This window comes from Anabrus simplex, chromosome 13, assembly GCF_040414725.1.
Source record: "Anabrus simplex isolate iqAnaSimp1 chromosome 13, ASM4041472v1, whole genome shotgun sequence".
Classification (NCBI taxonomy): domain Eukaryota; kingdom Metazoa; phylum Arthropoda; class Insecta; order Orthoptera; family Tettigoniidae; genus Anabrus; species Anabrus simplex.
This window is the reverse complement of record NC_090277.1, coordinates 66332404-66350110: the sequence shown is the minus strand read 5'-3', so window position 1 is coordinate 66350110 and position 17707 is coordinate 66332404. Positions and strand designations below refer to the sequence as shown.

General features: G+C 39.5%; 1 protein-coding gene across 4 annotated transcripts in view; it reads left to right on the top strand.

Moving 5' to 3' along the window:
* Window positions 1-6360: 6360 nt before the first annotated feature.
* The window catches only part of LOC136884875 (hrp65 protein), a 300770-nt gene continuing 289423 nt past the window's right edge, over window positions 6361-17707 (top strand). For 2 of the 4 annotated variants that reach the window (XR_010861427.2, XM_067157168.2), the window contains exon 1: window positions 6361-6678. Coding sequence is in view for 2 of the 4 variants with exons in the window: in XM_067157168.2 (XP_067013269.2) it covers window positions 6493-6678 (186 nt within the window). In the remaining 2 variants the exon portion in view is untranslated. The remainder of the gene's footprint in view (window positions 6679-17707) is intronic. The other 2 variants (XR_010861428.2, XM_067157169.2) reach the window with 1 other exon arrangement.

Sequence of the window (17707 nt, the reverse complement as noted above, 5' to 3'; positions counted from 1 at the left end):
CCTTTCTTGTGAAGAGGGTGTATTAACGCTGATGTCCATCCATCTGGCAGCTTCTCTTCCCAGATTGTGTGTAGGATTCTTGTCAGTTCAACGATCGCTCTGTTGTCAGCATATTTCCAAAGTTCTGCAATAATCCCATCTTCTCCAGGTGCTTTGTTGTTCTTTAAGGTCTTGATGGTTCTCGTGACTTCGTCCACAGCCGGAGGGTCCGAGTCTGGGTTGGGTTCCTTTTGACTGTAGTCGAATTTCTGAGACAGTGGCTCACAATTGAGGAGTTTTGCGAAGTAGTCTGCCAGAATCTGGCAATTCTCCACATCACTGTGAGCTACTTTTCCTTCTTGGTTTCTGAAGTTGAGTCTTGGTGGATCATATCTACTCAAGATGTTCTTGAATGTTTTATAAAAGTCCCGAGTGTTATTTCTTTTTGAAAATCCTGTTCGATCTGAATGAAGCGTTCCTTTTCATTCTTTTTCTTCAGATTCCTGATGGTCTTGGGTGTTCTTTTCCTTGTTTCCTGGAACTTCTTCTGGTTCTCTGGTGTTTTCTGGGAACACCAATTTTCCCACGCCTTTCGGCGTTCTTCGATTGCATTATCACATTCAGATGACCACCATGCATGTTTCCTCTTTTTCTCTAGAGGAACTGTGACTCTTACAGAATCAATCATAGTCTCTTTTAACTGTTCCCATCCCTGGTACTGTCTTTTGTTTAATTCTGTTGCAAAATCTTCGTGCATTCTGAGATTTTCTCTGTCAAACTTAGTTTTTCGAGTTATGTTCCTGTTTTTCTGGGATCTTGGGATGATCTTGACTTTGATCTTAGAGAGGAAGTGATCTGAATCTAAATTTGCACCTCTCAGGACTTTGGCATTTTGGATCTCCTTTTCCGCATGTTTTGAGGTCGCTACGTGATCAATCTGAAACTCTCTTAGGTTGGGGTTGGGAGATATCCATGTTTTCTTGGGAGGTGTCTGAATGCTGTAGATTTCAGGACCAGATTGAAGGTCCTACATAACTCTATCAATCGCTCTCCATGTTGATAAGTCCTTTTGTGGACTATATAGTCTCCGATGGTGGCTCTGAATCTCCTTTCTTCCCCCAGTTGTGCGTTAAAATCTCCAAGGAGTATAATCATATTGTTGTTTGGTACCTTGGATATAGTTTCCTCCAAGTCTTCCCAGAATTCCTCTACTTTCTCTGGGTCTATCTTGTTGCTCTCATTTGTAGATGCATGTGCGTTGACTAGCGTGTAGAGCTTATTTGCTCCTTTGAAGGAAAGGGTGGAAATCCTGTCGTTCCTGCAAGTGAAGTCTGTATTTGTTCCTAGGATTCGCTTATTGATTATAAAACCCGTTCCCAGGTGAGGAGGGACATTTTCCATCACTCTCTTGCCTGGTTTTCCTTTCAAAATCCTGTACCCTTGTGATTCAAAAGCTGACTCATCTGTGAATCTGGTCTCCTGTAATGCTGTTATCACGATGTCTTGTTTGGACAAGGTATTGGTCAGATGTTTGAGTTTTCCAACTTTAAGGAGTGAATTGCGCTGAAAGTTGCAAAGTGAGTTACTCTCTTGCTCTTTAATCTCTTGCAAGCTGGTGCGAGCTCCCCAGAATCCAAAGGCTCGCTGACGTTCTTGACAACGGTGGATTGGTTACCACCTGGGGTAGTGCCATGCTAGATTTTTCCATCATGCTGAGTCGAATGATTTTGGCTTGGGGCCGATGCCTAGACATCGACAAGAGATACAACTGAGGTTGTTAGCCTCAGATGAGTTAGGTTCACACATAGAGTTAGTATATTATACACTAGAGGTAGCATTGGCGCTGCAGTCGCGTGCGAAGTTGAACGAGCGTGCTGTTTGGCAAAAGCTGGATTGTTTGGCATTGTCACTACTGGAGTTTCCCGATAAATTGAAGTGTATACTCCTCTGAAGGAAAATGCCAGTCTCCTGTGCAGCTTATGGCTGCATAGAGAGGTTTACAAGGGGCAGTGGCGTATCATTTCACAGGTATGTTTCCTTGAAATTCATTTCCGTGCGTATAAAATAGTACTTTGCGTGACACTTATTGTCATGTGAATTGTCCTACTTGGGCTTACTTCGCGAATGATTCCCCTGTCGGCGTGAATGAGCTTCTTTGGATCTTTCTTTGAAGACAGAAATTAAAGGTTTAGGAAATATAAGGGATGACATTTTCCTTTCACTGAATGGCCATGCCTATGAAAGCGAATATGCAGAAAAATAATGTACATGATACCGAGCGAGTGGCTGCAGGCATTAGGTCACGTAGCTGTCAGCTTGAACCCCACTGTCGGCAGCCCTGAAGATGGTTTACAATTTTTACACCTTAATTAAGGCCACAGTCGTTTGCTTCCCACTCCTAGCCCTTTCCTATCCCATCGTCGCCATAAGGCCCATCTGTGTCGGTCCGATGTAAAGTAAATTGTAAAAATTATTGTATTTTTTCAGTTCTCTTCAATCATATAATTTACCACTTTTCCTTTCCATTAACAGAAATCATTTTACAAGTTAAAATCTTAAAGCAAATCACACATTTCAGGAAAAGCTAAATAAAAACTCCATAATAGGCTGAAACCGCAAGCGAGTGTCATATTTCCACTTCTAATCGCATTTAGAAAACATCGATAATAATAATAATAATAATAATAATAATAATAATAATAATAATAATAATAATAATAATAACGCGGTTTTCAGAGACGCTGAGGTGTCGGAATTTTTTCCTACGGGAGTTTTTTCATGTGCCGGTGAATTTATCTACAAGAGGCTGACATATTTGAGCATCTTCAAGTATAACCGTACTGAGTCAGGCTCGAACCTGCCAACTTGTTTCAGAAAGCCAGCGTCTAAACCGGCGATGACAATATTTTGTCTACTTTACCCCAAAATTTCGCCAACGCTTTTAGGCCTAAAAACTCTCTCATCCGCTTCGTACGACAGAGGACATTTTCGGTCATTGGGCAGAATTATAGCAGTCCTGGCCATTTACACAAAATATAGCGAAATATAAGTGCCCTCCTTCTAAACGTATGTTGTTAGAAGACTTAATATGAGCAGCAAATTGATTTTGTATTACTTAACTGCAACTGAACACCGTCCTCTTTTATCACGCATTTCTGTTGAATTTATGCTTTTGGGGCTTTCTTTTTTACTGGAGAGAAGCACGCAAGTATACTGTAGTATCTGAGAATGTTTACATGTAAGAAATTTAAACCGTATCTATATCCACATAGTTTTAAAAGTCCCCAGTTTACATTGATGAGTATAGCGGAGTGAGCTTTTTGCCAAACAGCTGCGATTTCAACATGCTCCGCTCGCTACAGTGATTCTCTCGTAGACGGTGGCGCCAATGCTACCTAGTGTCTTATTTACTAACTCTATGGGTTCACAGCCGATCCTAACATGGAGATCATGACGTGTTTACCATCAACGACACCCAAGCAATGAGGGAAAGTCCATCTATTCTGAAATTCTTGTGCTATTTTGTCTCCATTACTCTTACGACTTTAGAACCTTAAAAAATATATTTTTTTCAGAATGAAAGTGACTCAGATTCAGTACCGGTTAACTCTACCCCAGAGCTCACCACCATCACAATCATCAGCAAGCAATTCTGTACCGGATCGTCCACTCCCTGACCTAGACGTGTTATCTCCTATCCCGAGTACACACTTGCCGCCCGGACAGCTGAAGAGGAAAAGAAGCGGACATACTAAGTGGCATTGGAAAACAACTGACGGAAAGAAGAGCTGAAGATCAACACGACATTTATGACTCATAAGCTTCGATATTTCCCGAAAGATCAACGCATTTATATAGAAAAAAAATTAATGAGCCTATTTTCGAAGCGGAATTAGGGAACCTAAACAAAAATGGTTGTATATATTTACCTACCAGGCAGATGGCTTCAAATATGCTTATTATTATAGACAATGCTTGATGAGAAATTGCCATCGTGAATGTCAAGACTCTATACGGTCTTCCTGTAGCCAAGCACCATAAAATGCAAATCAGTATTTCGTGTGGAGATACAGATACGCGCATCACAGTATTTTGTCGGTCAGTTACAGGCGTTGCCAGACGAAGCAATTCAGTATATACGTTTTCATCCATTCTTAAATAATTACGCCAGTCATCTGGATCTACACTTAAGTTTTTCGTTAAATTTACATGTGAATATATATCTCTTTTCAATAGCCTTATTTGCTCCATTTCGATCTACAACGTTTACTTATCTTCTATAGCAGCAAACAGTAACAAAAACTGTAAAATTCGCCACTTGTCCACTTTGCTGTACAGCACCTACTGCGAAGTCGAATTTACCTCTATAAACTGCAGTACATTGTAGTACCACAAGGTAGGCACATAAACGTCTTTTGTGCTGCTACCTGACTTCAGTGAGTCTTTGACTTTTTTCTTTTCTTTGCGGCAGGAACTACGCAATGAACTGACTTACTTTGTTACTCAATCTCTGTCGGCGCTTGGTTCTATCTGTAAAGATAAAATTGGGAAGAAATGTTAGTAGTGACCACCAGCCTACTGTAAACATTTCACAGAAGTGAACTGATTAGAAAAACGTCCTATAATGAATTTACGGATATATGTTATAAACAATGATTTCTTCCTTGTACTATTTTACTTCAATATGTGCCACACTTTTTATACAACTGAAAATGTGTACCGGTAACAAAACTAAAGTTAATTTATATTTTAGGTACACCATTTCTAAAACTGAATATTACAAAAACACTTTTGACTGTTCATTTTGAATATATAACATCTATATATAATACTCCTTTGATTTTACTTCCCCAAGACATGGCAGAGACTTGTAGAGCTCGATAAATTCCGCTACAAACTGTTTTGAACAATTTCTTATATCTCACATTATTGTTTACAACTACTCGCACTGGGAAGTATTTCGAGTTTTAAGGCGCGGCTTGAGCTAACGTGTCTACACACACAAACTTAGTTTGCGCAAGTAAATTTTTTGGGGCTGCAACGATTACGCAGGCCGCGCTTCTTGGCTTGCATACGTGCAAGCTTTCCACTGCAAACCGGTTTGGTCAAGTAAGAGCGAAATGGACGGCCCTTTACAAATCTCCTTCCTTGAGAGACGGCGTCAGTCTAGAAGGCCGCCTCCGCCTTCAGGGGAGGAATGAAAACATTTAGTATAAGTATACAAGCATTCCTCGTAAATACAATGTGATGTATTCCTTGGGTTTGTTTAAGTTTTTATGACAGGTGAACCGATTACTCATGTTTGTGCACGTGTCATCTGTTTATTTCGCTTCGTTGGCAGCAATGACTACCATTTTTTTCTAATTTGGTGTTTCTTTGTACATTTGGATTGAGCGTTTCAGTATTGAAGGCATGAACAAACATATATTTTTCGCGCTAGATCATCCACGTGACTCACTGTGCTACAGTAAGTTTCGAACCCACTATCTCTCGGATTCAAGGTCACGGTTACGTGACCCCTCAAACTGTCTCACCAACTCGCTCAGTCTATCGGCCTACGTGTCATTGAAGAGGCGTACTAGGCAAATGAGGATTGAGGTAGTTTCCTGTTGCTTTCCGAACCTAGCCAGAAGATGCTCCAGAGCCCAGTGAAATACACACACCAAACGACTCTACGGACAATATTTTCATACCATGCCAAATAGCAACCGGTTGCGAAAGGAATAGTGTTACTGGTGTTACTAGTGTCGTTCATACCTGCCATTTTTATGTTGTAAAACCCAAAGGTCAAACTGAGATAAGTCACTTAAAAAAATGATAATGATGATCGCTGTTTCAAGGGGCCTAACATCTAGATCATCGGCCCAAAAAAAATAACAGAAAATACAAATTTGTTCTAGCCCATACCAGTAGAAAAACTGATTCACCAGTAATGGAACTGGGCTCGAATTTACATATTACTATGAGTTCAAAATGCTGCGTACACTTTTCAAAATCGCAGATTTATAGTACGGAACGTATTGATCTGGCAACGAAAGCAACAGACGGAGTTCACATTGAAGTAATGGAACACTCTTAGTCTGCTGTTCCATTTACGTTGCTATGTTATTTCAAATTGAACAATTATGAATAAATTGAGGGAAATAAGAAGAGAATTATGGGATCTCATTATTAGGAGACATCGGGAATATAAGCACGTTATCAGAAAGCGTCCATTTACAAATTTTCATCCAATCAAACACTTTGTTTTAATCTTGTTTCCCATAAACCAATAGAACACAGCGTAACAATATGAGGACCAATAGTGAGAAAGTTTTGTGTTCGTGCGTCATTCCGTCCGCTACCCAGAATTCTGTTGTTTCGATCAACAAGGAGAAGCTTCTCTGAAAGGAACCATCTCTCTCTTTAGGCACGCTACGCCATTGCAGCAGTTGTTCGCGTCGTTTGGCTGAAAGGAAGATAAAGTGTTAAAGAGTTTCAAAAAGGTTTGGCTTCTCCCTTTTGGCGTCAAAGATGTCTGGGATGGTTAACGATGTAAAAAATGAGGGTGAAAGAGATACAAATGGTCCTCAAGAACAGTCTCAGCAAAATATGCATTCTGGAGGAAGAGGCGGAGGACGTGGCGGTGGAATGGGACGCTCAAGATTCGGAGGCCCAGGGCGGCAGAGAGACGATTCTAGGGGAATGAGAGGTCATGATGTAAGTACATTAAATTACTTTATGTGAACATTTTGTAGAATATCTCTATAATTTCCATCGACCTACCGGTTCAAAGATGGCGTTAATTTTTAATTGCATGTCCACTATTATTTTGCGCCTTACATTTTCTATCCCAACGTTAAAGGCACGTTAAAAAAAAAAATGCATGGAGAAAGGTCAGATTTTTTCCTTTCAAATTTTATGTAGTGAAATTGACTAATGGGATGTTGATCCGGCCATTGCCCTTTTAGATGATCGGTTTTATGAATATGAATCAACTTATTAAACCTGCCCTGTTAAGTTTTGTGCAAGTTCCTTAGCTCCTTTTGAGCTGATACTAGGGTTATCGTTGTGGGGAATATCTTCGAAATTTACTAGTCAAGTTAGCGTGGGTTTCAGCAGGAATTTGATGCAATACAAATGGCCGCTCAATGCGTTAAATTCTGTAAGTCATGTTCTACCTGGGGAAATACGGGATTTATTATTCTGGTAACGCATTAAATTCGTTATTGATCTGTTTGGCTGGTGTACTATAGGCCTATTCATTTTTTCATAATGTTGGTGCATGCTGAACTATTTTCTTCTCTCGCTGCTGGGTAGTGAATACTATGGAGTTGGGAATATTCCTGTGTTCAGGATGGATTTTTTTTTTGTAGGTTTTAAATTTTCTGTAAGCGTGCTTATAGCTACTAATCGAGCTTGTCAGATCGGTAATTCTGGCCCTGGTATGTTCAGAATTTCAATTTTTAAAGAAGCTTTTTGGCTTCTATACTAATTGTATTGATATGTGTAAAAGTAATTATGTTCCATTTGTGACAAATTTTATAGTGATATTTAGGTGATACCAATGCGCACTATACCCGTCGAACTGGTTCATTCAAACTTTATCAAGCAGTAAAAGTTAATGGGGTAATAGAATATATTATGTTGCAATATGAGTGGGCTAAGGGTGGAATGCAATTGTTCAGTTGGCTAAACTGTGGCATTAACACTATTTCCGTTCAACATGTATGGGTAGAATGTGTTGGGTTTTGAATTCTCAGGATATGGACCATTAAAACTTCTGTTGTGTTCACACAACATTAGTACCATGGTTACCGCTTGCATCGCCAATATCTACGCGCGGTATGACAGTCCTATGTTTATTTCTCGCAGATGACTCGTAGACGACTTGATCGAGTGAAGCACGTTACAAACCACTGTAGGCCTCCTTAGGAACCAGACCATCAGTGAGCAAAGGGGGTCTGGCGGCATAAGCCCCCAGATTGGAGCTGCAAAGCGGCTTTAGGCCTCTAGTTATCCGAGGAAACACCATTGATTATTGAAAAAATTTGCAGCGTTGTGTATGTTTTGAGAAGGGGCAATGCTGTTTGATTTTAAAATGTGGCCATTTTACGGGCTGTTCTGTAACTTAGTGTTGCATTGCCGCAAGTACTAAAATTTTTCCATCTATACTCCGCAAGGCTCTACTTCTAAATTGACGTTTTGGCAGATTTTGGCTCCGTCTGGTGATTATGCGCTGAAGCATAGGCATCCAACCAATCCCAATCTGCCATTCATATCGATTTATATCGGCAGAGCACGATCTCGAAACCCAGTTGCCAACTCTAATATTTACATTTGCCACGTGGTTAACCTATCTCACGCGAAGCCCATCAAATTATCAAGACAAGGCAACATATCTCGCTCAGTGTGTATGGTATTTGGTATGCTTCGCGATATGTTGCATTTTCCTTAAGTAATTAGTGTGTTTTTCATATTGTTGGAGGGTTCTAGTGACTGAGATCAGTAGAGTGTTCCCTTTGTAGGCCATAACCTCCTTTCTGTGCCAGCCATTAGCAGAGTGATGTTTTATTTCCTCTTTCTCATTTATTCTTATTAATATATTCTCTTATTAGTGTCAGATGTTGTTAGTAAGTAGTTTTTATGAATTTGTTTTCAATCCATATTCATTAGTTTTTCTGAGTACGGTATTACATTTTACAAGGACTGTTTACTGCGGTCATATTGCATCAGCTGTTCTCGCGGGCGTAGCGCGCTGGCAACAGGGGAAAGGCGATGCTCATTGTTTTGCGAAACTTCATTTTTGAAGTAAGGCCGTGCGGAGTATAGTCTGACACTCGCCTGCCAGTGTATTATACAAATCGTGATTTGTGTACATTTTTCTTTGTATCAACCTAGTATTCTAGAACGCCAGTTTTAATTCCCTTAGCTACACTAGATATGTCCTGGAAATATTTTGTGCAAATACTCTTTGTATGCTAATGCAACTATGAGTAGCGGCATGGCCATCTCGATGGGTAGTTCTGGCCTGCTGCACTCGACAGTTCACAGGGATGATGTCACACTTGTAGGGAAACAAATTATTCCCTTGCATACCATTAATTTTTTAGTCACCCAGATTTCACGATCTGAACCGTGACTGTGTTCGTGTGAGTTCTGTGGTCGTTACCATGCACTGGAGTGCTTGAAGAGACCATGTTCTTCGACCAGACTTTGTAGTTTATACCCCTGCACGTTGTGTGTTTTTCTGTGTAAATAAATTAACATAAATTTGACTAATCACGTAAGAATATATAGCAAAGTGTGAGCTTCTAGCTAGTCTATAGTGACAGGTAAAACCAGTTTTTGTTCGTATTACTGGTTTCAAGGGAAGCAGATAAATTGGCAAGAAATGTAGAGTCATAGGCATTGGTTTCCTTAGTAACATGATCCCAGAACTATGGAGCTAGAAATTCATTCACTACGTCCATTTCTTTCGGATTATTTCCCAACCCCCTCCACTATAGAGTGAATTTGAGAAACTGGTTTGCATGTTACAGAAACAGGCTAATTGGCAACAAGATCACAATTCCAAGTATAATTTTACTAGACTTCTCACACGCCCTTGTTGCATTCTGGTTTTGTCACAGTTTCAATTGGCACTATCACCTCGGAACTGAAATCTGAATCCCCTTTCATCACTGTCAGTTAAAGTATTTTCACTCTCCAGAGAATCATTTCCACTTTCATCACTATATTCAAGCCAGTTACAAATAACCTCATCCATGCTGTGCTTGGATGCCGCCATGATCGACGAGTGGCAAATTGGGGTGCTTTTTTCTTCCGTATTTCAGGTCAGAGTTACTATTTACACAGAGAAAATAGCTTCAGGTATCATTTGATATCAGTTGGGTAGGCTGCAAACCAGAATAAATCTCTCTGACAACCTAACCGCGATAACGAACTTGTAAATCTTCCGCGCACCGGGACGGAAGTGTGCGTTAAAGTATGTTACCGCCTTACGATCGCAGGACGGAAGGTTCCGTCAAAGTATGGCAATGGGTTAAGAGAGAAATTTCATTGTGAATGGTCTGTATTGAACTGTGATTGCAATTAAAATTGAAAGTACAAAAGGTCCTTTTTAATACAAAATCGTGTAATGTGGGTTACTTTACAGGAACATTTATTAAGTACTAGTTTCTGCCCATTATCAGGGTCATCAGCCAAAAGCACGAGTTGCACAGTGTATCAAATAGTCCATAGAAATTGTAAAAAAAGTCTCAAACTGAGTGGAATTGACAGTATAAAGATGAAGAAAATAGGGAACATGCATGATCTGGGGTTTTAATTAAAAATATGCTAATCTGATTCAAAATTTCATGCAGAATTCAAAAATGTGATCATAATGTACAAATAACTCCAAACATGATAAAAATCTAAATTAAAGTACGAAAATGTCACGTCACGCTAGTACGTGATCTCATTGGTCTGATGTCATTGTACAGGTTGACTGAATTAGCAGACGAAATAACAATGTGCTGTGAGAAGCAGGATACATTTTGCGTATTTCTACTTCATGTTAGTGTCTGGTATAGTTAAATTCGAAGTATATACATTGGATAATAATCTGAGTGGTATATTTAAGGCTTCTCGTCCACTGGATGCGTACATCTGCGACTGCGACGTTGAGAGTGTACGCGCGACGTGAACCAGGTCAGTGTCGTACGACAGTGCATCGTCCTTGGCACACGTTTTTCGTCTGATAGCAGCGGAGTCAATCTTAGCTCTGATGTGATCATGGCCTTCCATGATGATGCATTTTTACTGTATGCTTTAGAGATGGCTTTGCTTGCGAGGCGAAGAGCTTGAAAGAGGAAAAAGGAGTGGGTAAATGAAATGTTAAGCAAAATGAGTCGATTTGGTGAATTTTCCCACTTATATGACGATCTTCAAGTTAATGAAGCTCAACATTTTGGTTATTTTTGGATGAGGAAAGAAACTTTTCAGTACATATTATCCAAGGTGGAGGATCGTCTGCAGAAGTACAGAAATTTCAGGGACACCATTGCACCCGCAGAACGTCTAGCACTAACATTAAGGTAAGGATAATTTAAAAGTATTTATACAAGACAGGAGAAAACTAAGTATCTGTATTACAAATCGGCATCATACAATAAATCATTACAAGATGCAATTAATGCGGTACATTAAGAAAGCATGTCACTGAAAAATAAACAGTTGAAACAACCAATGCCCTATTGCCGAGGATCAAAATTCTCAGAGTACGAAGCAGTGCTAGAATCAGTGAAAGTGATTTGACAATATGAAGATTGAGATGATGAACCTGTTGAAGATTACGTCTCTGTCTTTCTGCCTGTTCTACCAAGAGAACATTCATTAATTCCATCCGTATACGTAATTTGTTTTCCCGTGGTACTTCACGTAAATGTGGGAGAAGACTAACCAAAAACTGGTAGTCGCTGTCCATCATTTTGTGCTCTTGTCTGAAAGAAAGACAGTTTCTTGTTTTCAATCTCAAGAAGTTTTTCGTCGTAATTAATTTTTTATTTTTCTTAGGAGGGCTCTGAAATGTTCTATTTCCTGTAAATTTGGTTGTTTCTTTACTCGATTGTGAACATTACCCTTCGCGATCATTGACATCCGGTTGTGCATTATCCTCCTGATTTGAGGTACTAGGACCGTCGAACATTTCATCTGTTGTGTTTGTAAAATGAGGAACGCTGCTTTGCATGCTTTTTGGTTGCATAGTATGAGTAAGAAAAGTCATTTGGTTGAAGAAAGCCCATGTATTTGACGATTCTCTACCACTGCCAGATTTTGTTTCGTTCATTTTTTTTCAGTTCTCTCCTAAACGAATCCCTGAGATTCCTCCATATTTTCTTAAGTTCCTCAACTGCAATAGAAAGGAAAACGCAGCGAAATTGTACAACAGTCAAGTGAAAAGATAAGGAACTGTTGTAACAGATCTTTTGAGGTCCTGAAATTTACTTTACTACAATTCAAACTTCTATGCTAATCATCGACACAAAGAAAATCAAATAAATCAATTTCATTAAATCACAACAAAAAAACCAATGAAAACATTGAACATACTAATTTTTAAATAATAGCCGTTAAGTTTTTAAATTCATTTTTTTTGTAACTAGTTCACTGTGGATGCATTTTATTACAACATAACCACGTGCTTTGTATTTTGCAGGTACTTAGCAACTGGTTCATCTTTCAAAGCACTGGGTTATTCTTATCGGATATCAGATGCTACAGTCGGAAGAATTATTCACGGAAAGTGTTCTGTGTTATGGGAAACATTACACAGTGACCACAGCCCATTCCCTTCTGGCGAGCAAATTGATGAAATTGAATCACAGTTTTGGAAAAAATGGAAAAGTCCTAGTTGTGTTGGGTGTATAGATGGTAAACACATAAGAATCAAGTGTCCGAAGCAGTCTGGAAGTATGTATTACTACTACAAAACATTTTTCTCTATCGTACTGCAAGCAGTGGTAGGAGCAGACTACAAAATCATTTGTATTGATATAGGGGCCTATGAAAAACAGAGTGATAGTGGGATTTTCGGGCACTCAAACTTGAATAAACAGCTGGATCATGGTGCGTTAAAGGTGAAATGCTTGAAAGAACTTCCTGGTAGTGATGTAACTGTACCACATTTTCTGATAGGGGACGGAGGATACCCCTAAAGCCCTATTTGATGCGCCCTTATCCTATGAGACATTTAACACCCGAACAAGACATGTTTAATAAACGTTTATCGCATGCAAGGCAAGTGGTCGAGCGTGCCTTCGGTACAATAAGCAAGAAATGGCGCATATTAATGAAAGCAACAGAAGTTACCTCGAGAGAGCAGAAAACATTGTGAAATGTATTTGTTTATTACACAATGTGATAATAGACAGAAAAGGCTAACCAGAAATACATCCTTCAACATAATCGACTAAAAACCACTCTAGGTTTGCTAGCAGGGGTGAGAATAGGAGCAGTCTTAAAGCTACTGATGTGAGGGAAAAATTAAAAACCTATTTTGCTAATAATCCATAATGATCATGAATGTTAACAAAAACTGTTAATCTGAGGTCGGAAATATATTATCCCAACTGTAAGCCTACTTGAATCAGAGTTGTTAAATACAAACATAATGTAAATAAATGTAAATATGAAATTAATAACATGGTAATTACATAATATAATGCACCTGATTCTTCCATTTCAAGTGCAACTTCCTTCCACAACTTCAATTGCACATTCCTCATGTGATACTGAGGTTCCTTCTTGTCCCATAGATATTTTAGTTCTTGAATTAAATTGAGTTTCTCACAATCCTTTGGTGTGGTGTGTTGTCGCACAGAAAATCCAAACTGGACTGGATGTAATGCGGCGTCGCACGTATACGTACTACCAGCCCGCTTGCAGTGGACGAGCTCCTATCCCCTTCCATCTGTTTGGAACAGTCCTGCGTTGTCGTGCGTATACAGACGACAGTTCTTCGCTACTTGTCGCATGATTACGCATCCAAAGGACGAGAGGCCTTAGACTTTAAATGAATCCTGCACAGACTGAGGCAGGAAACTTATAAATGGTGTATAGTTCTGATGTGCAATAGCACATCGCATACCATCCCAAACAAATTGTTTATAAATGTTCCAAAGACGCTAAAACTAGGGAGAAATGGATTTTGGCGAGCCGCAGAAATGCTGATAAAACGGAAGTCTACAGTTTATTTTTTTAAAGATCATTTTAACGTAAGTTGAATTCGTTTGAATTTTTAATCGCTTTTCCATGTCAGCTGTTCTAGTGGTAACACTTTGAATTTTAATGTATGATGCTTTAATTAAATGCTTCAATTACATCTTGGAATATGAAAGTAATAAACAGTGCATTAATTAATGCTGATTATTAAAGTATTGTCCAAACCTAACCTATGTTTTGGGTGATCCATGTCAAGGTAATAAATCAAAGGGATTATGAACCATATTGACAGCTCTAATTATACCAATTTATCTTGGCATGCGACAGTTATTTATTGAAGAGTTTACATTTGTAAAGAAATGTAGGCTATAGCTAAATACAAAAAATAGGCATGTACGTCATGAAAGAAAACGTGAATTTAACAAATGCATATCTCTGCACGAAACCAATGCTTGTCTGATGGGGTGTTATAACTTAACAATGCTCAATTATAATAATTATAATATTAGTGAAATAAATAACATAATTGCACACAGGTGAAAATAGTGATGTTGGTGTTTAAAATATTATCCAACTTAGCTTAAGTTTTAGGTTATGCAAGCCAAGTCAATAAATCGAAGGGTAAAAATACCTGGCGAGTTGGCCGTGCGGTTAGGAGCATGCAGCTGTGAGCTTGCATCCGGGAGATAGTGGGTTCGAACCCCACTGTCGGCAGCCCTGAAGATGGTTTTCCGTGGTTTCCCATTTCACACCAGGCAAATGCTGGGGCTGTACCTTAAGGCCACGGCCGCTTCCTTCCCATTCCTAGGCTTTTCCTGTCCCATCGTCGCCATAAGACCTATGTGACGCGATGTAGAGAAAAAAAAAGTAAGTCACAGTACCCCAAGACATTCCTGTATTGAACGACTGAAATGTCACCCTTCTTGCATGATATGCTCAGCTTGTTAAAAGCCAAATGTAATTAATGTTATTGGCTTTCCCCTGCTAATTACTTCTGCGGATTTTGGAGACGCCGATGTGCAGGAATTTATTCTTGCAGGAGTTCTTTTACGTGCCAGTAAATCTACAGATACGAGGCTGACGTATTTGAGCACCTTCAACTACCACTGGACTGAACCAGGATCGAACCTGCCAATTTGGGGTCAGAAGGCCAGCACCTCAACTGTCTGAATCACTCAGCCTGACTTATGTAAAACTAGATGAAGTCATATTTATCTTTATCCTTATCATGTTTAACTTTTCCCTCCACCAAGATATTTAACGTTTCTCTTTCCTGGGCCCCGGAAGCGCGTAGGCCAGTTGCCCCAATCATATATATTTTTTCGGGAATGATAGATTATAGACCTACAGTACTATGATCTTTCTTTCTTAATGAGTTTATTCTTCAGGTTTGGTTTTTCCGTCGCACTCAGCAAGGGATTTCACCTCTACAGCTTCAAGGGCAGTATCCTGGAGCGTGAGACTTCGGGTATGATACAACTGGTGAGGAGGGCCATTACCTCGCCCGGGCAGCCTCACCTATGCTCAACAGGGGCCTTGCTGGAGGATGGGAAGATCGGAAGGGATAGACAAGTAAGAGGGAAGGAAACGGCAGTGGCCTTAGGTGCCTGGAGAAGTGGGAAAATACGAGAAACCACTTCGAGGTTGGCTGAGGTGGGATTCGAAACCGCTCTACTCAGTTGACCTCCCGAGGCTGAGTAGACCCAGTTCCAGGTCTCGTACTATTTGTTTTCAACTTTCATGGCAGAGCCAAGAATCGAAACCGGGCCTCCGGGGGGTGGCAGCTAATCACATTAACCACTACACCACAGAGGCGGACTAGTACTATAATGCTACCTATATGTTTATGTTAGTGCTGAAATCCGATTTCTTATTTTTTTAATGCTGAAAGCCCGAAAATGTAATGTTATTCTTTAATATGGGAATCAGTGTAGAAGGAAATGTTGAAAATGATGTGATTTCTATCGAGGTTCGTTGTTATCCTAATACTGTGAGTTACAGTACATTGCACGTATATAAAAGATTCCACTTACAAACTTGTTTTTTATTATCTGCGAATTTCTGCGGCCACAAAAGTCACTATTTTTCAAGAATGACGTCTACCCAGGGTAGATTGTTTGACTGTGCTGTTTTGAACCTTTCTTCTGTCATTTTGAAGTTATTCGCGATCACGAATAATAAACAATCGGCTTTTAGTAACGGCTGATGCACAACGGCTGGTAGAGCTGCATGCGGTACTGGATCGTGACGTCACAGCGCGCCGGTTATGTCAGAGGCCATTTCACTTGCCTTGCGGAAAGACACTTTTGAACATTTTTTTAATGGTAGAAAACAAGGCAGCTTACCACATTGTAATACGTTTACATACTATTTCACTGGTGTACTTTTCAAAAAAATATTTTTGAAAATTATGCATGTTCCCTATTGAGGGTTTTAATTTCATTTTTGGTTCAGTTCAGTGTTGAACTGAGATTACATATAATTTCACATGGAATTGTTTATTCCACCTATTCAGTACTTCATATTATTTGCAGTGCATATATTTACATTACAATGAGTTACTAGGGATTAGTTTTGACCCTACTTGGGATCATCAGCCTTAATTAAGTACACATTTTTTGTCAAATATCCTAAAACAGTACCTTCTTATAAAGTAATAAAACTAGTAATATGAGCTGTATGTACAATGCAATAACATTTACAGTATTTCCTGTTCAGAACTTTAAAAGTTACCGACGAGATATCTTGGGTGCAGCACGGACGTGATGCATTACTACGCCAGAGATATCTAGGGCGTAGCAGTGTAAAGGTTAACTTGGGGTCAATTTCACCTGAGTCTACCTTCCCTATAACCCAGTTGCAAAAATTCACTCTTAATGGGACCTAGTGGTTGTAATCGTTGGATTGCGCTAATCTTGTATGGTTTCAATTTTAATAACTTTGTTGCCTTCCAGGCAGAAGTATGAGTTACCTCAGTTTCCTTGCGCTAAATACTTAGGTGATTTTTGTGGCGTGTGTTCCAATCTTTTGCCAATGTCATCTAATTTACCTTTAGTCTATTTTTATTGTTTACTGAACCTGTACGTTTAAATCTCTTGGCCAGTTGTTCTATTGTCCTATTGATAGGAATGGGTCTCCCTGGAAATTTTGTTCGAAACTTTTGTCTTGTCCTAGCGTACTATTTTCTGATGCAAGTATTGTGCAGATATACACGTTCATGCAACGAATATTTTGCATACAATACAGCACTATACACAATCACAAAACTCTATACAATACGACACACAGTACATAGCAACTTCATTGAACACCCTACTATCTCAGAGCTCAGCAACTGGATCCTCACTCGTATTCCAGTAGTTTGCCTTACAATACGTAAATGACTCGATGTACAGTGCGGTTCGACACATTTTAAAGACTTAAAAATCTTGACCCTATTATAAGTTTACAGCACTTCATTGAATCCTCATAATCTTGAATACTACACACGAGCTGTTAACACTTTCTGGAATGTTCATCAGCAAGGTTTACTCTCGAAGCTTCCAGTTCGATGATTACGTTGCCTCGTGGTGCCTACTAGAACATTCTAGAGGTTACTGCGATCAAAATTCCGCGTAATGTCTCGCTGTGACGGTCCGTGGTTTGTAATATTACACCCAGACAAATTTAATGTGATGAGATGTCGTACCCTGCTGTTCCATCTGTACCGTAAATTAATACCAACATACTCGAATGCAATAATGCCGTGCAGTACTGTTTCGTAGTTGACGAAGTCGTTCAATACGACATAGTTGTAACTTTCATATTCAATCTGTCTGTCGCTCAGTCTCGCGCTAAAGATGGATGAATATAAAAGGGAAGATAAATAATACCGACTTTGTTATAAAATATGACGATATTAGTAGGCCTATTCTAAATAAATCGCACCGAGCTCGATAGCTGCAGTCGCTTAAGTGGAGGCAGTATCCAGTAATCGGGAGATAGTGGGTTCGAGCCCCACTATCGGCAGCCCTGACGATGGTTTCCCGTAGTTTCCCATTTT